Source organism: Pan troglodytes, chromosome 11 (assembly GCF_028858775.2).
Source record: "Pan troglodytes isolate AG18354 chromosome 11, NHGRI_mPanTro3-v2.0_pri, whole genome shotgun sequence".
Classification (NCBI taxonomy): domain Eukaryota; kingdom Metazoa; phylum Chordata; class Mammalia; order Primates; family Hominidae; genus Pan; species Pan troglodytes.
Window position 1 is genome coordinate 1,740,102 of NC_072409.2, and position 24,381 is coordinate 1,764,482.

The 24,381-nt window shown below is 62.7% G+C and overlaps 1 protein-coding gene and 1 long non-coding RNA gene across 2 annotated transcripts; both read left to right on the forward strand.

Annotated features, from left to right (window-relative positions):
- Positions 1 to 768: 768 nt before the first annotated feature.
- On the forward strand, positions 769 to 7,734 carry LOC134807619 (uncharacterized). Its single transcript, XR_010148533.1, has 3 exons — positions 769 to 1,634; positions 3,964 to 6,699; positions 7,547 to 7,734. It is a non-coding gene; the product is annotated as an uncharacterized LOC134807619 (long non-coding RNA).
- Positions 7,735 to 10,085: 2,351 nt separating this feature from the next.
- On the forward strand, positions 10,086 to 24,149 carry AGPAT2 (1-acylglycerol-3-phosphate O-acyltransferase 2). The gene is made up of 6 exons (XM_024345981.3): positions 10,086 to 10,397; positions 19,566 to 19,699; positions 19,992 to 20,167; positions 20,448 to 20,543; positions 22,485 to 22,557; positions 23,365 to 24,149. The coding sequence occupies exons 1-6, from the start codon at positions 10,216 to 10,218 to the stop codon at positions 23,538 to 23,540; spliced, it is 837 nt and encodes a 278-aa protein (XP_024201749.1). The 5' UTR covers positions 10,086 to 10,215; the 3' UTR covers positions 23,541 to 24,149.
- Positions 24,150 to 24,381: the final 232 nt, after the last annotated feature.

The following is a 24,381-nucleotide window of genomic DNA, read 5'->3' on the forward strand; positions in this document are numbered from 1 at the left end:
GGCTCAGGCCGCTGACCCTGCGGCTCCTGACACTCCCAGTCCAGGGTCCCCTTGGCCTCCCCCTGAGCCTGGCTGGACTTCGGCCTGATCAGGGTCCCTCAGTGGAGCTGTGACCTTCTTTTCCTCCCTCTAGAAGCTCCTGAGAGACCAGCAAGGGTGTTGAGATAAGGATGGAGGAAGGAGGAGAAGAGAGAGGGAAGAGGGGAAAAGAGAGGGATGATAGGAGGGGGAAGGAGGAGGGGGAGGGGGAAGGAGGAGGGGGAGGGGGAAGGAGGAGGGGGAGGGGGAAGGAGGAGGGGGAAGGAGGAGGGGGAGGGGGAAGGAGGAGGGGGAAGGAGGAGGAGGGGGAAGGAGGAGGAGGAGGGGGGAAGGAGGGGAGGGGGTAGGGGGAGGGGAAGGAGGAGGGGGAAGGAGGGCAGGGAGGAGGGGGAGGGGAAGGAGGAGGGGGAGGGGAAGGAGGAGGGGGAGGGGGAAGGAGGAGGGGGAGGAGGAGGGAGAAGGAGGAGGAGAGGGAAGGAGGAGGAGGGGGAAGGAGGAGGAGGGGGAAGGAGGAGGAGGGGGAAGGAGGGGAGGGAGGAGGGGGAGGGGAAGGAGGAGGGGAGGGGAGGGAGGAGGGGGAGGGGAGGGAGGAGGGGGAAGGAGGGCAGGGAGGAGGGGGAGGGGAAGGAGGAGGGGGAGGGGAGGGAGGAGGGGGAGGGGAGGGAGGAGGGGGAGGGGAGGGAGGAGGGGGAGGGGAAGGAGGAGGGGGAGGAGAAGGAGAAGGGGGAGAGGAAGGAGGAGGGGGAGGAATCTTGCAATCTGAATAAAAACATCTTTGGGCCTCATTTGCGCCCCAGGCCCCCCAGGCTCCGCCAGGCTGGTGGGGTGGAGGTGCAGGCAGTGGTGGAGAGCTGAGTCCTGGACTGGCCTAGCAGACCCCAGTCCTGGCTGCACGGCCTCAACCACGTGACTTTGAGGGGCAGCTCCTCCTCTTGACACCCCAGCTGTTCACCCGCACAGCCTGGAGCCCACCCTGCTGTCGGGGCTGCGGTGAGAATCTGCTGAGGGCCTGTGTTGCAGGGTCTGGTGTCGCCCAGGGAAGTTCTGCACCAGGTCGAATCTCCAGGCCTCCTATTGTGTTTTAATCACAGCCTACCTGTCTAGACCTAGTGTGTCCTACAGGGTGTGCGGTGGCCAGGCCCCAGGGGGCCCCAGGGACCCTCAACTCCCAGCATCTGTCACCTCCTGCCCTCCCGTGGTCTTCTGGGCTTGGTCTGTGCAACCCACAGCCCTTGGTGGGAGTGTTGGTGTGTGGCTTCCTGGGCGCCCAGGGCCCCTCGGCGGGGCTGGTTAGAACCGGTACTGTGGCACAGACAGCAGCTGGTGCCAGGTGGCCCTGGCCGGAGACACTCAGGGTACATGGACGTGCAAAGATAGCAGGCAGCCGAACACCTGTCACCGTCCCATGTCACGTAAGGGGAGCAGTGCACATCGGCACTGGCCGTGTGAGCCTGTGGTGTGTAAATTCCTCCAGGGAACGGGTTCACCAGCCCTGCGGAGAGCCGTGCGTGCAGCTGGCACGGGGGGTCCCTGAGGAGATCCTGGCCCTGCTGTGCTTGACTCCGCGGGGGACGCTCAGCCCTCCTCGACAGATGGTGAGCCTAGGAGATGGAGCAGGATGCACAGAGGGAAGGGGGGTTTCACCTAAAGCTCAGACGGATCAGGACCCGGGTGCCTGCCTGGGGGGACGTGTGGGGCTCCCCCACAAGGCCAAGCTCCCTGAAGGCAGGCTTTCCCCAGGGGGTGCAGCCTACCATGACCCTGGGCCTGTGGGGATGGGCTCTTGACCGGCTGTGGTCTCACCAGGCAGACACTGGGCTCCTGCCAGGCCTCTTGACCATCTGTCTTACCAGCTACGACACATTCTCCTGGCCCGCCTGGCTTCTGCCTGCTTATTAAGAAGGTGGCATGAAAACAGAGCCACCTGACGTCGCCCCAGGGCCGCAGCCAGGTGCTCTCAGCAGGGTTCTCTGGGAGGCTGGGGAGGAGGAAGGCTCAGGGCCCGGGCACTGTGCCCAGCCAGGCCCCACAGTGCTGGGCAGTGCAGTGCGCTGGCAAGAGAATGTGTCTGCCTTTATTTATACAGGTGACTGAGCAACAACAGGGCGAGGTTAATGTCATTTAAAGAAAGTGTTTTTGTTTTTGTTTTTTTGAGACAGAGTCTTACTCTGTTGCCCAGGCTGGAGTGCAATGGCACGATCTCAGCTCACTGCAACCTTCACTTCCCAGGCTCAAGCGGTTCTCCTGCCCCAGCCTCCCAAGTAGCTGGGATTACAGGCACCTGCCAGCACGCCTGGCTAATTTTTGTATTTTTGGTAGAGACGGGGTTTCACATGTTGGCCAGGCAGGTCTCGAACTGCTGACCTCATGATCTGCCTGCCTTGGCCTCCCAAAGTGCTGGGATTACAGATGTAAGCCACCGTGCCCGGCTGGAAATGAATGTTTAGAGTGGAAGATTGTATCTGTCTTTACACCAACACACTCATAAAATATAATTTTCAATGTATTTTTATCAAGGAAGGAGCCCCTGAAGGCAAAGGGCCCGGGGCCCCCAGGCATCGCGCCCTGTGTGGAGGGTCCTGGCCATTGAGCAACAGCAAACGGGGGGGGGGGGAGGGGGCGCCGGGGATGCAGATGAAGGACACCTGGAAACTGGAAGGAATGGGGAAGGAGAAAGGAAGAGAAGGGAGGGAGGGAGGGAGGGAAAACTAATTCCCCAAGCCCAGAAACTACGATGGTGGATTTGCAGAGGGGAGGAACTTCAATGCACCTCAAACGCTCGGAGGCGCCTGTGCAGCTCCAGTCACGCAGGCAGAGCCGCAGTCTCAGGGCCGCTCCATGCTGGTTCCCACTGCTCGGAGGACGCACCCCGTGGCTGGGGCTGGGAGGCTCCTGCCTGGCGCTGCTGAGTATTGGAGGGGCCGCGGATTCCTGGGGTGGTACCTGCCCAGCCCAGCGCTCATCAGAGGACTCTGGGATTGTGCGGAAGGTTGGAGCACGGCAAGTGGCAAGTGCCCCTGGGGACGCTTTAAGGACGAAGGATGGTAGATCCAAAGGCATGACCTCCTGTGGGCTCCCGCGTCTGGGGCCACATGTCCCCCGTCCTCCCTCCGTCCCTCTGCCCTGTGGCCTGGCGCTGCCTCCACCCCACCCCACCCCACCCCGGGGCCTGTCCACCAGAGGGCAGTGCTGCCCAGCCCTTTGCAGAGGCCTTGGGGAGAATCCAGGGGCGGCCTTGCCGGACTTGGCCCTAGGCTGGGGAAGGGGTCGCCAGCTGAAATACAGGACACCCAGTTAGATCTGAGTTTCAGATAAACAACAAATAACATTTTTTAGTATAAGTATGTCCCCATATTACACGGGACACGTTTATGCCAAAATATTCTTCCTTGCCAATCTGAAGTGCAGATCTAACCTGAGCCCTGGGTTTTTGTTTTGTTTGATAAATCTGGCAACCCTGCCAGGGGCAGCACAGGTGACTTGCAGGCTCTTGGAAGGCGGCTCCCAGGAGCAGGCAGGGCTGCAGCTAGCTCGGCAGGGCTGGCCACCGTCTGCCACACCTGCCCGAGGCTGTGACTCAGACGGGGCTGTGACTCAGGCAGGGTGCGGCAGGGCGGGGAGGGTGGGAGCTGGGTGGCTGAGCTGCTGGACCTTAACCCTCACCTCTTACCCAGAGGCAAGAGGACCTGACCTACTCACCTGCACTCAGGGCTCTTGTGCTGAGGCCTTGGGGTGGTAAGGGGCGTGGTACAGGTCAAAGGCCAGAGCCCTGTGTCCTCTGCTCCGGAAGGCACGGCTGCAGGTGTAGTTAGTGTTGCTGACACCCTCTAGGCTTGTGCAGTGCACAACCTGCACAGCTGGGCTAGGCGCCCGGGGCAGCTCCCCTGGTTCCCTCCTCACCCAGGTCCTGCCCTCCTCACCCAGGTCCTGCCCTCCTCTCTCTCTCCCTGCCTGCCGTGCGCCCGCCCTCACTGTGGCCTCTGGACTCCTGCTGGAGTCTCCTTGATGACATTTAAGTCACAGCTCCACCTGGAATTCAACTTGGGCTCAGACACCCCAACCCTCTGGGATGGAAAAGAAGAAAATGGAGAGTGTGGGGCAGACGCGGCCGAGCCGAGGGCAGGTCAGCACAGCCTCATGTCCGGCAGAGGGTGTCCAGGTTCTTGGCACCATGAACAAAGAATTGGACAAAATGCACAAAGCAACGGAAGAAGGACGCAGCAAAGGCAGAGATGTGTGGAACATGAACGCGCACTCCACAGTGGGAGCCGGGCTGAGCACAGGGGCTCGGGAGCCCTGTTACAGAACTGCCTGGGGTCTAAATATGCTCCAGAGGTTTCCACTGGTTACTTGGTATATGCCCTATGTAAACGGAGAGGTTATTTCCTGTCGTAGCTGATGTGTTTCCATTTGATTTTGTTCTACGGAGTCAGCGTGAAATAGCCTTAGGTTCCCAGGCTCCAGATCCTCTTCTCCCTCACTGGGTCCCAGTCATTGCCCCATTGTCTGGATCTCGGAGGCTGCCCCTGGTGCTGGCTGAAGCCCAACCACCATCCCCGAAGGCCGCTCCTTCCCAGGATGTCCAGAGGCTCTCGGTGCGTCGTTTCCCAGGTGGCCCCTGACGACTGAGGGCTCCAGGCTCTGCACAGTCCACGCTGCCACTGGGATCGGAAGGGCAGATTCCTCCCTCCTTCCGTCACTCATTCACTCACCAATGGGGCACCTGCCATGGGCCAGGAGCAGAGTAGAGGGTGTTGGAAGCGAACCCATGGGTGGGCGGTCGGGTGGGGAGGGAAGCCTGCCTGCCTCTGCCCACAGGAGCCCAGGCCTGACACGGCACCAGGACACAGGCCCCTGCCCCACACGGCAGCATGGATTCCCACGGCCCAGGCCTGGCATGGTTCAGAGGAGGACGTGGACACCAGGTCCACTGGGGGCTGCCTGGACACCCTGGAAACTGTGTGCACCACCCGGGTGGCCGTGGGAGTGCGGCGCTCAGCCTGAGAAGGACCCAGCGTCGGAAGCCCCTGCAGGCGCCAGAGCCGGCCCTCGGACACTTCACCAAAGGAAACTGCAGCCTCGTCTGGGCTCCGACGGCCCTTCCTTGAGGTCTTGCCGTTTCTCTCATTTGGTGGAAGAGGTCACGGCCTGTGGCACCCAGGCCCCGGCTTTGACGGCGATGCTGAGCCCCGAACCCCCGGCCTCAGCCTCATCTTGCCAAGAGGATGATCCTGTGGAAAGGTGAAGTCGCTCCCGAAATTGGGGGGCGGCTCTGAGCCCCCAGTTGGGTTTGCTAAGGCTTGGACCGGTGCTGCCAAAGGCCCTTCCGACCACGTCATGGGCAGGGCGCAGGGCCAGAGCCAGGGCCACCCTGCAAGAGCCAAGCCCCTGGAGACCACTGCCGGTGGGGAAATTGGGGAAATAGGTGCTCTGGAGGTATTTGGGGGAAGGGTGAAGGAGGAGCCGACTGCAGCCCAGGCCCCCCTGCCCCCGCTTGCTGGGGTTGGGACCTCGGCTCCTCTGCCCCAGTGGGATCAGCTGCTCCAAGCCCCGCCACAGTCGGGAGGCCCTTGGAGGGGCTCAGGGAGCAGAGCCCGCTGTGGTGGGTGGGGCAGCCTTGGTAGTGGAGGGGGCTCCTGAACCGCCCATTCTCTGGGGCACTTGCCTCCCTCCTGTGCCCTAGGCAAGATACCAGAGGAGGGGGCTTGGAGGCCCCAGGCCTGATTGGACGCCGCCCTCAGCAGTGAGTAAAAAGCCGTGGGGTGAGGCCGAGGCTGGTGGCTGGCCTGGGCCGTCCCAAGCCTCGGTCCCACTGAATCATCACACGCACCCTGCACGAAAGGGAAACTGAGGCCTAGAGAGGCAGGGCTGATCCAAGGTCACCCAGGGTCTCCTGGCTGGGTTGGGCTGCCTGACCCTGACCCTGGGCTCTTCAGCCCCGCACCACATCCCTCTCGGACTGGGACCCAGGCACCCTCTGGGCCTCCGTGGTCCTGTGTGAGCTCCAGCCGTGGCCGTGTCAGAGGCCGGAGTTCTGTGTCTGCTCTGGTACTTCCTGCCACGGAGCCCGACTTGCCCGGGCTCCCTGCTCCTCAGAGGCTCCACTTAGACACAGGTGTGCTGGGTGCGAGAGGCCGTGCATAGGGCACAGCTGCTCTGGGCAGGGAAGTGCTACTGCAGTGTGGGCCCCTCCTCCCTTGGGTCTCCTCCCTTCTGTCTCCTGATGCCTCCCCGCCCCTGTCCTCTCCATCCACCTCTGTCCTCTGTCTCCCAGCCCAGACATCATCCTGGCAGGAGAAGGACCCTGTGGGGTGCACTCTGCCCCTCACTCCCACCCCAGCCTGTGACCTAAGAGCTCCGGATGGGACATCCAAAGGCGTGACCTCCTGTTGGCTCCTACATCTGGGGCCATATGCCCCAAGGTCCCACGTGCCCTGGCCAGCGCCCCTTGGAGCCCTCACCCGCCCTCCCTGACTCCCTAGGGAGAGTGTGGACCGCCCCGCCTGCTGCAGAGGCCTGGGCAGCCAGCCCAGAGGGCTCACCTCATCTATTTTTAAGCACAAGCCCATGAAAGATTCACAGGCTGCTTTATTTACAGGTGGTGGGAATGGCATTGCGCCCAGCACACCCACCAGGAGGCCGGACAACCCGTTGGCCAGGGTACGCTCTGCCCGAGAGCCCCAGGCATGCCCGGCTTGGACCTCAGCCCGGCCTCCCCGTCCAGCCCCCAAGCCAGGCTTTGATGTCCTCCCTGGAAGGAAGGAGCCCCTGAAGGGTCCAGCCCGGGGCCCAGCTGTGCCGTGGCTGCCCCCTGGCCACACGTCCCCGTGTCTCCAGCTGCCGAGAAGCTCTCCCCTTCCCTGGCTCTTGTCCTGGTGTCTCTCCGGGGCAGGTCTTTGGGAAGAGGCCTAGTCAGGCCCACGTGCCCCGCCAGCCCGGCAGCTGCCTCCTGTCACACACTGGGCACGGCGAGCGTCGCGTCTCCACTTTACAGATGAGGAAACCGAGGCTCTGGTGTCTTGGCTAACTCAGGGTTTAAAGCCAGATGGACTGGTCTTCAAAGCCTGGCTGCCCTACGCCTGCCAGTCCTTCCTGGGCCACACAGCACTGGCTTCATCTCTGCTTCCTGGAATTGGAGAGGCTTGGCTGGTCCTTCCGTCCTCACTCGCTCCCTGAGCTGTGTGGGCTCCCCGGGCCTCAGCAGCCGGTGCCAGCTCAGCTCTCACTGTCACCTGGTGTCATGCGCTGTCTGGCCGGGTCCCAGCAAATGCCCAGGAGGACTCTCAGCTGTCCTTGGGTGGGTACAGCCGCACGGCCACCACCGGCCCAGCACTCCCTGCCCCTGGTAGCTGAGGGCATCTCAAGGGTCAGACAGGGCGCTGGCCATCCCTACACAACAGAACCAGGCTCCCAGTCCCTCACCACACTCTTGGGATAAACCCAGCAGAGCCCATGCCAGCCCTCCCTGGGTGAGAAGCACTCATTTTAGAGAAAATCTCTTTTCTAGGCTGGGCGCGGTGGCTCACATCTGTAATCCTAGCACTTCGGGAGGCCGAAGCGGGCAGATCACTTGAGGTCAAGAGTTTGAGACCAGCCTGGCCAACATGACAAAACCCTGTCTCTATTAAAAATACAAAAATTAGCCGGGTGTGGTGTCGGGCGCCTGTAATCCCAGCTACTCAAGAGGTTGAGGTAGGAGAATCTCTTGAACCAAGGGGGCAGAGCTTGCAGTGAGCCGAGATCACGCCACTGCACTCCAGCCTGGGTGACAGAGCGAGACTCCATCTCAAAAAAAAAAAAAAAAAAAAAAGAAAATCTCTTTTCTTGGCGTCTCTGCCAGCCCATAAGATTCTCTGGAGCTTTACTTCTAGAAACAAATAATGTGTTAGCTTCCTAAATGTGGCATTATATTAAAATACACAGTACTTCCTCATCACTCCCCAAGTCCCTGGCCCGCCTCCTCTCGGATCTTGTCAGAGGAAAAGTGGACATTTCTCTCAACCCTTCTGCAAGGTGCAGAGAAGAGGGAGGAGGTGAGATTAGGTCTCACCCTCTTCAGGAGAGCAGTGGGCAAAACCCCACCTTGTCTGGGGAGGCAACAGGGTCACCGTGTGCTGCCCTGGCAGGAGTATTCCGGCTCAGAGTCAGCCTCTTTTCCTCTGTCACGTCCCGGCTGTCTGGTGTTCACCCTTGAGAGCCTCAGTTTTCCCTCTGTAAAATGGGGATGCCTTTGCTACTATGGAAAGTGTGTGCTGAGCACCTGCTATGTGCCAGACATTGGCCTGAGTGCTGGTCGCACATGGTGCACAAAACAGACGAGGCGCCACGGGCTCCATTCCCGGGGGAGGAGAGGAGGGAGAGGTGTCCAACACACACACAGTCACCTGGGGGTGCAGGAAGATGGTGGCCACCCTGGAAAGGTTGGTGGGCTGGGAGGTAAAGGACAAGAAGGGGGCTGGCATGTAAAGCCCCTGGACAGGCCTGATGGTTGTGAGGATTGGATTCCACAGCCAGGGTGCAACCTGCTCGGGACCTGGGTGCACAGAGCCTCCAGCTGAAGGTGCTGTGAAGCCCCACTCCTCCAGGAAGTCCACCTGGGACCCCAGCCCACACCCCCGCATCCCCCAGCTCCCGGCAGCGGCACTCCTGTCTGCAGGGTGCACCCACCACATCTGCCCTGGAAGATGAAAACCCCGCAGCCATCAGCAGCCACCTCTCAGCCTCTCAGAGGCACAGCAGTGCAGCTCTCAGACCTCCCGGCTGCGGGGTGTGCAGTTCCGGCTCCAAGCGTGGAAAGAGGTCAAGCCAGGCCCTCCAAGCTGATTCCAGATGAAGCCCATATGGATCTGGAAGGAGACTGGGCTGGAAAATGCTCTCCTGGGTTTCGCTGTAAGATGCCTACAGGCCTAAGGCAAAAGGATGTGTCTCCACTTTCAAGAAAAGCTGGGACTGCCTGGGCAGGGGCTGCTGAGCCCAGGCAGCGAGACCCCACGTCCTTCAGGACCGCAGTTCCCCATTCATTTGAAGAGCAGTTTCTGTATTTGTCATTCTCTCAGTACAGTTTGGGGGGTGGTTACCATGTTCAGGGAAATGTTTTAACAGCTCAACTCTGCATCTGAAAAAAGAGGGGCCGTGCTCCCCTGCTGACCCGTTAGAGCGCAGGGCGGCCAGCACTCCCGCAACTGCAGCAAACCCAAGAGTCCCTGTGAGGAGGGACCCCAGGAAACTGCTTTTCAATCTCCATCTGCTGCCTGAGGTGGGACGCCGGGTGGGGGCCGGGCCAGGTGACTGCTGCCCTTGTCCCAGCTGCACCTTGCCCTGCCACGCTGGCCGTGCTGCCAAGCGGATGTGAACGCCGCCACCTGACACCCACCTCGCCTGCCCCCGGAGCGTCCCTGGTGACAAGGCTACTTCTGGCACCCAGGGTGGGGCAACCCAGCCCCGCCCGGACACACGCCCCAGTTGGCCTGCGCGCCCCCACGAGTCTCCCCGCAGGGGACCGAGAACACCCTAAGAGCCAGGCCTTCTGCCAGGTGGCCACCGGTCACTCGGGGGCGGTTCCGGCGGCCCTTTGCGTGGCCACCGGCCTGGCACGGGCGCATCCCCGCTGGTTTTACGCCCTTGGGGAGCTGTGGTTCTGCGCGCAGGAGCCTGTGGCTGCCCCGGCAGCGGGGGGAGGGGGCACCGGGCGGGGCAGGAGGCCCAGACCATGGGGCGCAGCGCCAGAGCCCGAGCCACCGGCAAGCCATGATGGGGGGGTCCCCTGGGACCGGGAGGGTGGGAGCAGAGCGCCAGAGCCTCGGTAACCTGGCAGAAGGCTGTGGGGAGGGAGCGTGGAGGGGAGGTCCGGGCCGGGTGACCCAGGGCAGGAAGGGGGGGCCGTGTCGGGGCGGGGCCTGGTGAGGGGACCGTGTCGGGGCGGGGCTGAGGGGCCGTGTCGGGGCGGGGCCTGGTGAGGGGACCGTGTCGGGGCGTGGTTGGGGACAGTGTCGGGGCGGGGCGCCGCACCTAGCCCTTCCCTGCCGCGCGCTCCTCCCCCACCCCGCGCCCCGCCCCGCCCCGCCCCGCCCAGCCCCGCCGCCCTCGCAATAAGGGGCCTGAGCGCGCGGGGGAGAAGCGGGAGCGGGAGCGGGAGCCAGAGCGAGCTGGCCGCGCCGTCGGGCGCCGGGCCGGGCCATGGAGCTGTGGCCGTGTCTGGCCGCGGCGCTGCTGTTGCTGCTGCTGCTGGTGCAGCTGAGCCGCGCGGCCGAGTTCTACGCCAAGGTCGCCCTGTACTGCGCGCTGTGCTTCACGGTGTCCGCCGTGGCCTCGCTCGTCTGCCTGCTGCGCCACGGCGGCCGGACGGTGGAGAACATGAGGCAAGGCCGGGGGCCGCCGGGAGGGGCCGGGGAACCGCCGCGCCGCTTCCGCTTCCCTAACTTTCTTCTGGGCTTCCCTCCTTCCTGCCCCGCCCGTCCCGCCCCGCTCCGGGGCTCCGGGGCTCCGGGGAGAGCGCGCCTGGGCCGGCGGCAGGCACGGGAGGGGGTCCCGGAGTCAGGGGGTCCCGGAGTCAGGGGGTCAAGGAGCCGGCGTCACAGTGCCCAGCACCCCACCCCCCGCCCTGGCCCCGGGCGTCTACACCGGTTTCGGCCTCCGCCGCGTCCCTGCAGCCCGGCGTGGGGTTCCGGGGGCGGAGCAGCTTTCGGAGAGAAAGGGGGCCGGTCCGCGCTGGGAGAGGCTCAGCCCTGCTTCCTGAGCGGGGAAACCGAGGCCGGGGCAGCGGGGACTTGCCCCAGGGCCATTGATCAGGGCGCACGACGGCGTGGGGGCACCCCTCGGCCTCCCTCCGACGCCCTCCTGCCTGTCCGCCCGGTGATGGGCGCACCTGTGGGGCGGGTTCCCCTTTCTCTCCCCTTCCTCTTCGCAGGGAGGTGGGGGACCCGGAGGGGACCTGCTTCCGTGCTGGGGAGCACGCCCCTGGCCTCCAGCTCCGGGGGCCCAGCTTCCAAGCGAAGGGAAGGAAGAGTTAGGACTAGGGTTTGGCGGGGCTGAAATCTTCCCCTGGACGCCTTCCAGAAGGTGGGAGCTTGGTTTTGCCAGGCTGAGGTTGGGGGCCAGAGGTCAGACTGGGCTGCCAAAGACGACGGGGGCTGCCGGAGAAGGCTCTTGCCTGCCCCCTCTCCCTGTTAGCCGTCCCCAGGCTGTTGCTACATTTCTCTCTGCCCTGTTTGGACTGCCCAGCCAGTGGCTTTTGCAATGGCCTGGGGTGGGGGCATTGTGGCCCCAGAGGCCCCCTTATCCGTGGTTCCAGGGGCAGTGGGTGAGGGTTTGCTAGCTCCCTGCACTCGCTGTCCTTGCCAGCCCTGGGAGGGCACTGAGGCTGCTGGAACGGGCCTACACTCATGGCTTCCAACGGAGCCCCAGAAGCTCCAGGAATATGAAGGAGGACCCTGGGGCTGATGGTGAGCATGGAGAGTCCGAGAAGGGCCTGCTGGCTGCTCAGCCAGACATGTGTGTGACCAGTGGTGATGCAGGCCAGGTGGCCCAGGCCGGGGTCCCGGGGAGCGCACACTCCAGGGCTGGCCCAGGTGGTGACTGGCGCTGACGTCCCCAGTGGAGCACCCTTCAGCGAGGAAGGCAGTTTGCAGAAACAGGGAGTTCCTGGGGGCTGGGCTCTGGGCACCTGTGCTGGAATCCCTGAAAGCCTCCCCTGTGGTTCTGGCCCTGGGATCCCCTGTAGGCAGGGGTCTCTGTGAGGGGCCCCCCTCAGCCCCCGGGGTGCTTCAGAGTAGGGGCGAGGGTGCGGCTTTCCCAGCTGAGGAGGGGCCAGTCTGTGGGTTCCTTGGGGGGGTGCCCCCCACCCCGAGGAAATGGCTTGTGTGGTTCTGATGCCCGCAGGGCATCCTGTGCTGGGCGTGTCCTGGGGTGTGGACAGGGGACGGGGTCCTGTTCTTTCAGCAGAAGTGATGGGGCACCTGACTTAGGAGACCCTGGAGCAGACCCCACTACTGAGCCAGGCCACAGGCCACGGGCCTCTTCATTGGCGGCCTCCTCGTGTGAGAAAGCCTGGCTTGTTCTGCAGGGGCCTCTGCCTGGACTTCATGGTTGTTTTCCAGGGACCAAATCACAGTTCACCTGCTGCCCTTTCTATGAACCTGGCAGGCTGGGTTGGCTGGCACTGGCCCTGCTGCCCCACTCGGCCCTGTCCCCATCTCAGCCTGGAGATTCTGGCTAACCTGGGTGTCCTCGGGACCTGGGGCCTCTGATGGTGCTTGGATGGGACCCTCCTGCCGCCCTCACCTCTCCAGGGCAGCACCAGGCTCAGGCCTGTGGAGTAGTGGCTTCCGGGACACTGGCTGCTAACAGCAGGTGCTTTGTTCCTGCTTTGGTCCCTGAAGAGAAGGGAGGGCCAGAGGGCAGGGCAGTCTGGAGGAGAGGCCTGGGGCTCCATGGCTACCTTCCCCCACACCTCTGCACATGCTCCCCAGGCCCCAGGGTCCCTGATGACTTCCAAGACTCCCAGCAATGGCTAAGAGTGGGGCTGTTGCGAATGTGCGTTCCCTCCATGGGGGCCGTCGGGAGGGCTGAGAAAGGCAGATGAAGAGCAGGCGCTTTGTCACTCCAGGGAAGGGACCCGGGGGGCTGGAAGGGAAGGAGGGGATACTCGGCCTCTGTTCCTGCTGTGCGCCACGGGTGCCTCCAGCCTCAGGAACAGGGATTCGCGTGTGCTCTGTGTTATAAATAAGGACACTGAGGCTGAGATAAGCAACTTGAAACTGGGGCAGGGTCCCCAAGCCAGGATGGGGTGGAACTGGGGTTCGAACCCACTGACAGTGACTCCAGAGTACCTGCTTTTCCCTTTCCCCTTGTTCCCAGCCCAGCGCTTGGGGCCTCTGAGGCAGCCCTGCCGCAGGCCTGAGCTCTGGGAGGGGCGCTCCATCTTGCCCCTGAGCAATGGCTGCCCTGGCTGAGGCCCAGCCCCTCCCCACGGGGTTCCAGGCGGCACCCAAGAGACCCCCACCTTCTACACCATAGTTCTGAGCGTGTGAGGGACAGTGATGGGACTAGAACCTCTGAGGCAGCCTTCGTTCCCACCGGGCTTGGGGCTGAGACCATGGACCCCTTCCAGGCAGGGGGTGCCCCCTGAGCCCTTCCCTGTGTGCGCAGTTAGGGTGGAGCTGCAGGGGACGTTTCCTCACCAGGGGCCGATGCCCTGGTACATCCATTCGACAGAGGAAAGCAAAGCCCAGAGCGGCTCCGTGTCCTACAGCTGGGTTCAGCTACAGGATCGGAAAACCCTCAAGACAGCAGCTTAATTCACAGAGAAGTTTACTTTTTCATACAGCAAAGGAGACCAGATGGGCAGCCTAGGGAAACAGCAGTTAGTTTCCGGCTCCTTTGACCTCTATTCCGACCATTTTCAGGGTCCCAGACAGAAAAGGGGTGCTCTTCCTCTTAAGGATGCTCCCCGAATTGAACCCCACGCTCTGCTGGTATCTGGAGGCCGGGACCTAGTGGTTGTGGCAGCTCCTGGCTGCAGGGCAGGCTCCTGTCCCCATGGAGCACGTGCCCACACCACACGCCCAGTGTGGGGAGAAGGCACAGGGGACTTGGGATGTCGGGCAAGGTTTGACCCAGATTTGCCGGCCAGTGCATGGTCCCGGGTCCCCTGACAGATGTCCGGTGATGACAGATGCCATCGGGGGCCCTGTGTCACCACAGCACTGGGGTCTTAGTCCCAAGGGAGACCGTGACCTTGGTCCTCCAGAGCGCTCCAGGTGTCTCTGTGCAGGCCCAGAAATTGGAGCTGTCCTGATTGAGGGATGGGAGGGCTTCTCTGGTCCCACCTCCTTCCCGCCCGCCACACCTGCACTCCCACACATCCGCTTTGAGGAGTCATGGGGACCCCCCACATCCGGGTGTTTGTGTGGGCTGGACCCCGCACCCCTATGGACCCGTCCCGCCTTGTGCTGCAGCTTGGATGACACTTGCCGGAAAACACCAGATTCCTCACTGGGGTCCCTGTCCCCGGTGGCCCCAACGAGCCCCAGCAGAGGGGGAGGGGGCTGCCCTGAATGAGCTCACGCAGCTGAAGATGGGCAAGTCCTGGCTCAGAGAGCTGCTGGGTCTCCTGGGAGTGTCCCAGCCCGGGACCAAGGCAAGGGTCAGCGAGTGGCCTTCCACGAGGACAGCCTGGCCAGTGGCCTGGGCCCTGACCTAGAACCGCCTCCCAGCTGCCTGAGCCAGGTGCTGGTGGGACTGGGGGCTTAGGCACATTGAGGGGCCTTTCGCTTTGATTTACTTTGGATTTTTTTTTTATTTTTTGAGACAAGGTCTCGCTCTGTTGCCCAGGTTGGTCTTAAACCCCTGGGCTCAAGTGATCCATCTGCCTCAGCCTCCCAAAGTGCTGGGGTCACAGGCGTGAGCCACCGTGCCTGGCCCCACCCATTTTGGATTCTTCCCCCCCTCCCCCCCGCCCCCTAGTCATCCCCATCACAGCCACTGTTGGTGGAGGTCCTGCCCTGGCCCGATGGTGCCCCGGGGGTCTCCGCCTCATAGAATGTAAGCCTGCACACCCTTCCACAGGAGCCTGGGAGGTCAAATGCATTGCCCGAGGCCATAGCTCGGAAGAAGGGAAATGGGATCCAAATCCCCGTCAGGCCCAGAGCCTGAGTGTGGGAGCAGCCCAGGTGCCTGGGGGCTGAGCTCAGGCGGTCTGAGGAGGCTGGGTTCCTGCAGACCCCAGAGGGGTCTCTTACGGGGCTTCGCTCGAGGCCAGTGGACTCCAGTCTGAGGGCTCCTGAAAAAGACCGAGGCAGGACCTGGGCTTTCCCTCAGCAGGAGCCCACTGCTCCGATGCCACCAGAAGGGCCCAGTCTGGGCTCAGCCTCACTTAGTTTTGGGCACTGGGCTGCTCCCTGGGCCTCCTGCCTTGCTGGGCAAAGCTGGCACAAGTCACCCGCCTGGCAGTGGCCAGCAGGTCTCCCTGAGCTCCAGGCTTCTGGCAACCTTGGCTTTGCCCCTGCTGGGGTACCCCGGGGAGGCAAGGAGTCCAGGACCTGGATTTGGGGTCCGTGTGACTGTGTCCTGGTCTGGCACAGCGACACCTGCTCCAGGCTTTGAGGAAAGGACAGGGCAGCCCCTCGCCCGCCTGTGGTTGGTGGGAGGGGAGTTTGAGTGAGGCAGGGTGTTTGGCACAGGACAGGACCTGGGCTGGGCAAGCTGGTGGGGGAAGCCTGGGGACAGTGGCTGCTCTGAGCTTCCTGCTGGGGGAGGCTCGAGCAAGCTCCCAGCCCTGCTGAGGGGTTGAGGGCACTGCGGAGCCCGGGGGAGGGAGGGAGCCTCAGGATGAGCTCCTAGAGTCCTACTGGGGGCCCGCGCTGCCCCAGCACGACTCTGCCAGCTCCGAAGCAGGGTTCCGAGGGGGGCTCAGGCCTGTTCTGGCTTCCCTGCTGTGTGGCCTTGGGGAAGTCACTTAACTTTGCTGAACCTTGAACCTCGCATTCCTCATCTGAAGAGGGGGGTTATGATCGTACCTACCCTGGGGGGTTACTGTCAGAACAAAAGGAGGTGACTCATGTAGAGCCCTTGTCTCGAGGCTTTGCACACAGGAGGTGCAGGGGGCCTCTGTGCTTAGAAGGCGATTTTTCTCTGCCTGGGTTCCCGGGGGTGTCCTCGGCCGCAGGAGCCTCTGCAGGGCTTAGTTCAGTCCCTTCCTCTCTGAGGAAACACTTTTTTTGTGTGTGTGAGATGAAGTCTTGCTCTGTCACCCAGGCTGGAGTACAATGGCACCATGTCGGCTCAACGCAACCTCCTCCTCCCTGGTTCGGGTGATTCTCCCGCCTCAGCCTCCCGAGTAGCTGGGATTACAGGCAGCTGCCACCACGTCTGGCTGATTTTTGTATTGTTAATAGAGACGGGATTTCACCATGGTGGCCAGGCTGGTCTTGAACTCCTGACCTCAGGTGATCTGCCCGCCTCGGCCTCCCAAAGTCCTGGGATTACAGGCGTGAGCCACCCGCCCATCCAGGAACTGCTTGTAAAGTGAGTCTAGACTTTCCCACCAGCTTTCAGAAAGCTCTGAACTATGTACGGGACACCGCGGGGGGTGGCTGAGAAATGGGTACAATTATATTGTTTAGGTGGTGCGTGTTATACCACAATCAGAACAGAGGAGGGCTCGGCGCGCTGGCTCCTTCCTGTCATCCCAGCACTTTGGGAGGCCGAGGCGGGCGGATCATGAAGTCAGGAGTTTGAGACCAGCCTGGCCGACATGGTGAAACCCCGTCTCTACTAAAAATACAAAAATTAGCCGGGTGTGGTGGCGCACACCAGTAGTCCCAACTACTTGCTAGGCTGAGGCAGGAGAATCGCTTGCCGGGAGGTGGAAATGGCAGTGAGCTGAGATCTCGCCACTGCACTCCAGCCTAGGTGACAGCAAGACTCCGTCTCAAAAAAATAAAAAATAAATGAAGATCTTATTTTTTAATAATTTCAGATTTACAGAGAAGTTGCAAAGATATTACGGGGGACCCCATATGGCCCTCACCAGTTTCCTCCCTTGTTAACATCTTACATCACCAAGATGCAGTTGTTAACACTAAGAAACTAGCTGGCCAGGCGCGGTGGCTCACACCTGTAATCCCAGCACTTTGGGAGGCCGAGGCGGGAGGATCACCTGAGGTCAGGAGTTCGAGACCAGCCTGGCCAACATGGTGAAACCCCGTCTCTACTAAAAATACAAAAACTAGCCAGGCCTGGTGGCAGGCACCTGTAATCCCAGCTACTCAGGAGGCTGAGGCAGGAGAATTGCTTGAACCCGGGAGGCGGAGGTTGCAGTGAGCTGAGATCACACCACTGCACTCCAGTCTGGGTGACAGAGTGAGACCCTGTCTCAAAAATAAAAAAGTAAATAAAAGATGGAACTGGCCAATGTCACTACCAGAGGGAACCAATGTCCCTTTCAGATGTGGCCCGAGCCTCCTGCAGGCAGCTAGCTTTGGAATTGCAGGTGTGTCTTGGCTGCTGCTAGAAATCGTACACATGTCCTTCACAGGAGATGAGTGTGGACCTGTCCTGTTCTTTCCCCGCGCCCCAGCTGTCTGTGAAATGGACCCTAATTTACTTTCCCTCTTTCTACTGGTGGCTATTTAAGCATTTTCAGGTTTTCCTAATTCACCGCACACTTCAGCACCGCAGGCTTCTCACTCCAGCCGTCGGGCGAATTCCTGGAAGATTCTGAGAGGAGAGGGCCAGGTTTCCTCAGGGCTCTGGCCGGGCCTGCCAACCTGCCCTCCACAGAAGCATCTTGTCTGTGCGACTCCTCACTCCTGCCAGCCGCTGGGCCTGTTCCCAACGCCCTGGCTGGCACCTCCTGTTATCAGGCGTTTTAATCTGTGCCAGGGGGAAGGATGAGGACAGTCTCTTGTTTCCATTTGCACTTCTTTGATTGGCGACACGGCCGTCTTGCTAGCACCAGACAGTTCCGTGTTTTCTGTTGGTGAACTGCCGGCTTTTGCCTCCTCGTCTTCTTGGAGCGTCACAGGGGTCCAGGAAGCTGGATTGCGCAGATGAGTATGGAGGCAAAACAGCCCTGCAGTTCCCCTGAGTGTGCGGGTGCTACCAGCCCGGGTGTGCCTTCTGGGTGGGAGGGGACGGTGGCCGGCGCGGCCTGGAGAGGAGATATCTAGAGTTGGCTGAGGAGGGCAGATCTGAGGAGGCCCCAGGCTTCCAAGTCCAGGGACGGACGGCTGGACTCATCACCAGAATTAACCATTAGGCCACCCTTGACTCAGTTTCCCCATCTGCAACAGGGGGTCATGAGCATTGCCCCATCAGCCTGAGGTGGTGCTGCCGCAGGCCTGGGCTCACACATGGAAGGGCAGAGTGCCAGGGCTGGGGAGGGGACAGGGGTTTGTGTCACATGGGAACAGACGTCAGCCAGAGAAGGTGGAGAGTTCTGGAGCTGGAGGGAGGAGATGGCTGCTGGACACCGAATGTGCCCAGCGTCCATGAACTGTGCACCCAGAAAAGGCCAAGGAGATACATTTTATGTTACGTGTATTTTACCACAATTTTTTTTTTAAAGGCTGGGCGAGTTGGCTCAGGCCTGTAATCCCAGCACTTTGGGAGGCCGAGGTGGGCAGATTGTTTGAGCCCAGGAGTTCGAGACCAGCCTGGCCAGAGATGGTGAAAGCCCATCTGTACCAAAAATACAAAAACTAGCCAGGTGTGGTGGCTCACATCTGTGGTCCCAGCTAGTCAGGAGCCTGAGGTGGGAGGAGCCCAGGAGATGGAGGCTGGAGTGAGCCCAGATTGTGACACTGCACTCCAGCCTGGGTGACAGAGCAAGACCCTGTTAAAACAACAAAAATCCCCACCAGTATGGCTTTGAGAGAAGGCCCCGGCTTTGAATCTCTGCTCTATGGCCTGGGGCAGTTACTCAGACTCATCTGTAGGAAGCGTGGGGCCCTTAGGAGTGCTGGGGGATCAAATGGTGGGGGGCACTAGTCTGCATGGAGAGGGGAGCAGCACTGGCAGCCCCCCGGTCAGCGCTGGCACAGCCTTGCCCCGGCCATCCACCCCTGCTGGAGCTTCGGAGTGGAGCTCCGTCCTCCTGGCTCCATCCCCGCCGGCTGCCCTGTGATGGGGTGCCCTATCTGGGGTGTGCCCAGAGCTTCCTGGCAGCACAGCAGGGCAGAGGCTTGGGGCGCTCGGAGCTGGTCAGAGTCTTCGGGTGCCCCTTGGACATCCCTGGTCCCAACCATGATGGGCTGCTTGGACAAGGCCACCTCACATTTGCAGGTGCTCCAAGGGCAGCCCCCAGTGGGCTGGGCCCCTGCCAGAGTGGGGGCTGCTGGGGCCGGGGCTCAGGTGGCCCGGACCCTGGCTCTGCTGCTGCTCCTGGTGTGACCTCAGACAAGCCCCGAGCCCCCCGCCGCCTCTTCACGGGGAAAGGGAACCGGCCTGATTCTGTAGGGTAGGGGCGAGAGAGGGTCTCGGTCTCGGCTCTTTTCTGGAAGAACCTTTTGGAGGTCGCTTCAGGGGTCTCCACTGGCGCCGACACTTTCTTCCTGATGTGGCCCTGCCTTGAGGGGCCAGTGACCTTCCCCAGGGTGTGTGGGGCCCCATTTCCTCTGCTGGGGTGCAGAGGCTGCTCTCCCCGACGTGGGTCCTTCATAGCGGACGTGAGAGCCAGTGCCAGTTCCTTTCCGGCTGGGTCCCCTGTGGGGTGGATGAGGGCTGGGTGGGCCCTGGACGTGGATTTGGAAGTGGGCGCCTTCCCATGCTCCTAGCATCCGAGTTCCAGAGGCTCTGGGTTTTCCTCTGTTGCTGGGGAGACGGAGGCAGGGCAGCCGTCCAGGTGGGTGAGCCGGGCCCGGGACTCTGTCCGCTTCAGGGGCTCCCTCCCCTGTGTCTCCCGGTCTCCTGCCCCGTGCCAGGAGGGCCCCTCCCCAGCCTCCTCCACACCCCACCCCCAGGCCTTCGCGCCCCAGCCTCGGCTGCGGGATCTGCGGGACCCGTGTTCATGGTGGCCTCCCCTGCAGCATCATCAGCTGGTTCGTGCGAAGCTTCAAGTACTTTTACGGGCTCCGCTTCGAGGTGCGGGACCCACGCAGGCTGCAGGAGGCCCGGCCCTGTGTCATCGTCTCCAACCACCAGAGCATCCTGGACATGATGGGTAGGCCGAGCCTCGGGGGCGGCTTCTGGGGTTTGAGTGGGGCCGGCTGAGCTGGGGCTGTGTGGGGCTGGGGCTGGGTCCCGGGGACGAGGACACAGGACTGCCTGTGCCTGGGCGAGCTCGGCCTCAGTACCTCCCTCAGGGCCGGACACAGAGGCTCGGAGGCCACACGACCTGTCCAGGTAGCCAGGGAGAAGGCAGGGTGCCAGGCAGGCCTGTGGGTGCTCAGCAGCTGTCTTCCAGCGCACGCTGTCTCCCCCTCTGTCTCTGTCTCTGTCTCTCTGTCTCCCAGGCCTCATGGAGGTCCTTCCGGAGCGCTGTGTGCAGATCGCCAAGCGGGAGCTGCTCTTCCTGGGGCCCGTGGGCCTCATCATGTACCTCGGGGGCGTCTTCTTCATCAACCGGCAGCGCTCTAGCACTGCCATGACAGTGATGGCCGACCTGGGCGAGCGCATGGTCAGGGAGAACGTGAGTGTGCAGGGCCGGGCTGGGTGGGGTTGGGGTGGGGCCTGGGCGGGGCCAGGCAGGGGCCAGCTTGTGACTTGGTTTTGGCAGAAAAAACAAGACCCCCACATCATCCATGCTCCGCAGGTGGGGTCCCACGCCAGACCCCTACATCATCCATGCTCCGCAGGTGGGGTCCCATGCCAGCTGCTTTGCGAAGTGGGGCTTCTTAGGAGGCGAGGCGGCGTGGCCTTTCTGGGGCGGCCTGGGCGTGAGGTCAGTCCAGGCTCTTCTCTCCCTGCAGCTCAAAGTGTGGATCTATCCCGAGGGTACTCGCAACGACAATGGGGACCTGCTGCCTTTTAAGAAGGGCGCCTTCTACCTGGCAGTCCAGGCACAGGTAGGCCGAGCCCAGCCCTCCCGGGGTGGGTGCAGGCTGGGGAGGCGGGGTCAGGCTGGCTTAAGGCAGGAGGCAACCACCAGCCAAGCTGAGGACCTTTGACACACAAGGGACTCCTCCCACTGAGTTGGGGACAGGGCCTCCTTGCCCCTTCCTGCACTTGCCCCCTGACCGACCAGGTAGGGCAGCCCCTTGGGCCTTTTGCCCGCACAGAGCCCAGAGTGACCAGCTGCCCTTGGTGGGCACCCAGTGCTTGGCCTGCGAGGCTGGGCAGGTAGAGGGGTGGGGAGCCGGGCCGCTGGCCTCTGCTGCAGAGCTCTCAGGAGGCTCATTTCTGGGCCTGTGCCTGGCTGGGGTGGGCTTCAGGGCATGGGCAGTGGGTCTGGACAAACCAGGCTTTTGGTGTAGTATCAGGTCAGGCCAGAGCTCAGGGTGGGTGGAGCTCATTGTAAGCAGCGCCTCCAGACTCTGGACTTCCTGGTCCCCAGCCTCCAGGGGTGCAGTGCATCCTAGGGTGTCTGGGAGAGGCCAGGGTATAGCCATTCCCCCAGCACCTGTCCTGCCTCTGCCGCTGTGCTGGGAAGAGTTGCGTCAGGAGAAGGAGCTTTTACCCATCTGGGTGGGGTCTCGCTCAGGGCAGGGGTCTCAGCTCCTTCCCTCACACTGGCCACTAGTGGCCCCCAGTGCCTGGCCCTGTGCAAGGTGGTGGGGAGGGGGCCCTCCTTCTGGAGGCTCCTAGCTAAGGCCATGAAGCCTGGGGAGCCCCGGAGGCGCTGGGCTGGGTGGGCATCCTTGGGCTCTGATCCCAGCCCTGCCCAGGTGCAGGGCACACCTGCCCAGCCTGGGGCTGATGTCACTTCCCCTTGGGGGCGGAGTGAGGGCTGGATCAGCTCTGGGAGAGCAGAGGGGAGACGGGCGGCTGTGATGGGGTGGCTGGGGGTGGCCACAGTGCAGCTTCAGCCAGGAGACCCACAGCTTTTCCGTCCCTGCTCCCGGTCCCCAGCCTACCTGCTGGCCCCCTCCCTTCCTGCTCCCAGTCCCCAGCCTACCTGCTGGCCCCCTCCCTTCCTGCTCCCAGTCCCCAGCCTACCTGCTGGCCCCCTCCCTTCCTGCTGCCAGTCCCCAGCCTACCTGCTAGCCCCCTCCCTCCCTGCTCCCAGTCCCCAGCCTACCTGCTGACCCCCTCCCTCCCTGCTCCCAGTCCCCAGCCTACCTGCTGGCCCCCTCCCTCCCTGCTCCCAGTCCCCAGCCTACCTGCTGGCCCCCTCCCTTCCTGCTCCCAGTCCCCAGCCTACCTGCTGGCCCCCTCCCTTCCTGCTCCCAGTCCCCAGCCTACCTGCTGGCCCCCTCCCTCCCTGCTGCCAGTCCCCAGCCTACCTGCTAGCTCCCTCCCTTCCTGCTGCCAGTCCCCAGCCTACCTGCTGGCCCCCTGGGGGTTCCCTGGCTGCCTCGGGTTAATGATCACCCCCAAGTGCCCTTGGATTTGACCCCAGTGACTTCCAGGAACACCAGCAGGCTCCACCCCTCCCCCTGGCTAGGGCTGCCTCCCTCGCTGGCTTCCTGAGATGGAGAGGACTGGGAGAGAGGCGTGGGCAGGGAAGAGTGCCATAACCTCCTTCTAAACCGGACAGGGCCCTGCCCCGCTGGCTAGCTGCACACCCAATATGGGGACAGGTGTGAACCAGGCAAACACGTGCTAGCTCAGGAGGGCTTCCTAGAGGAGATGAGTAAAGATTTGCAGGATGAGCTTATGGAACTCTGGGCCAACCAGAGCAGGACACGTATCCCAGGTCCCAGGGGCAGGACAGCCACGAGGACCCATGGCAGCAGCGAAGGCAGGGGTGGGTGGGCCGCAGGACAGGGCTCCCCAACCACATGCAGCCTGGGGTGTGCCCGGCCTGTCCCCAGGGCTGCCTCAGCTGTGCGTCTCCCTGCCTGCAGGTGCCCATCGTCCCCGTGGTGTACTCCTCCTTCTCCTCCTTCTACAACACCAGGAAGAAGTTCTTCACTTCAGGTACCCCCACATGTGTGCACCTGGGGTGTAGGCCCCGCCTGACCCTACAGTCACGGAGCCCCGGGCCCCTCATCGTTCCCATTTCCGGGTGGCACCCGTGGCGTGGCCACACGGTGACCATGTGGCGAATGAGTGACTCAGGCTGGAGTCCCAGCTGTGGGCTTCATGGCCTCATGGCCCTGTGAGATGGGTGGTGCTGGGCCCATTTTTCAGATGAGAAAACTGAGGCTCCAAGAGACTTCACACGGATGGACCCCAGCTGTGCACACAGCTTGGGGGCCTGGAGGGCGGCCTCTGAGCCCATGTGTCCAGGCTGATTCCTGCATGGGGTAGATGGAACCCAGGCAGCCCAGGGGCACAGGCTGCGGGGCTCATGACCTCTTGCCCCTTCCAGCCAGTTCCCAGAACGTGGGCACCTGGTGCCCAGGCAGGACAGTGGGGTCAAAGTTGGAGAGCAGTGGGGGAACCCAGCTCCATCTCTCCCACAGCCCCTCGCCCCGTATGGAGGGCAGAGACCAGGCAGTGAGGTAGGGGCTGATCAGGAAGTGGGGCTTTTTGGGGGCAGTAACAGGGGAGCGCAGACTTGTCGAAAATGCGGCGTGAAGGCCAGGCAGCCATGGGGTTTACTGCAGCAACGTTACTGCAATTAAAATAACCCACCACAGCTAGGGAGTCCAGGGGAAGAGCCCGGCCTCGGGCTTCCCAGGGAGGGGCTGTGGGGGGCTGGGGAGAGGTGAGGCCAGGGCAGCAGGCTGAGGTGGGCCCCAGCTCCCCACAGGCCACTGAGGTCTGTTGCTTCCCCCACAGGAACAGTCACAGTGCAGGTGCTGGAAGCCATCCCCACCAGCGGCCTCACTGTGGCGGACGTCCCTGCGCTCGTGGACACCTGCCACCGGGCCATGAGGACCACCTTCCTCCACATCTCCAAGACCCCCCAGGAGAACGGGGCCACTGCGGGGTCTGGCGTGCAGCCGGCCCAGTAGCCCAGACCACGGCAGGGCATGACCTGGGGAGGGCAGGTGGAAGCCGATGGCTGGAGGATGGGCAGAGGGGACCCCTCCGGGCTTCCAAATACCACTCTGTCTGGCTCCCCCGGCTCCCACTCAGCCCGGGAAGCAGGAAGCCCCTTCTGTCACTGGCCTCAGACACAGGCCCCTGGTGTCCCCTGCAGGGGGCTCAGCTGGACCCTCCCCGGGCTCGAGGGCAGGGACTCGCGCCCACAGCGCCTCTGGGAGCTGGGATGATAAAGATGAGGCTTGCGGCTGTGGCCCGCTGGTGGGCTGAGCCACAAGGCCCCCGATGGCCCAGGAGCAGATGGGAGGACCCCAAGGCCAGACGCACACTGTCCGAGCCCTCTGCTCAGCCGCCTGGGACCCACCAGGGTGCAGCTGGGCTCCAGGGTCCAGCCCACAAGCTGCATCAGGCTCTCTGGGAGAGGAGGGGCCTGGAGGGCCGGGAGTCCCAGACTCACGCACCCTGGGCCACAGGGAGCTGGGAATCGGGGCCTGCTGCTCCTGCTGGCCTGGAAGACTCTGTGGGGTCAGCACTGTACTCCGTTGCTGTTTTTTTATAAACACACTCTTGGAAGTGGCTGGGGAGCTGTGGTCACTCACAGGGCGGGCAGGTGACCAGGGCGGTGGAGGCGACGCTGTGTCTTCCCAGCTGCCCTCCCTAGAGGCCCAGGGTGCAGGCACCGCCACCCACCCGTGTTCCCTATCCAGGAGTGGACCCACATCACCCTATACTACTTCCATCGATGGGTGGGGGTGTCGCCTAACGGGCAAGTGTGCCGGGATCCTCAGGCTACTGGGAAGGAGGCCAGAG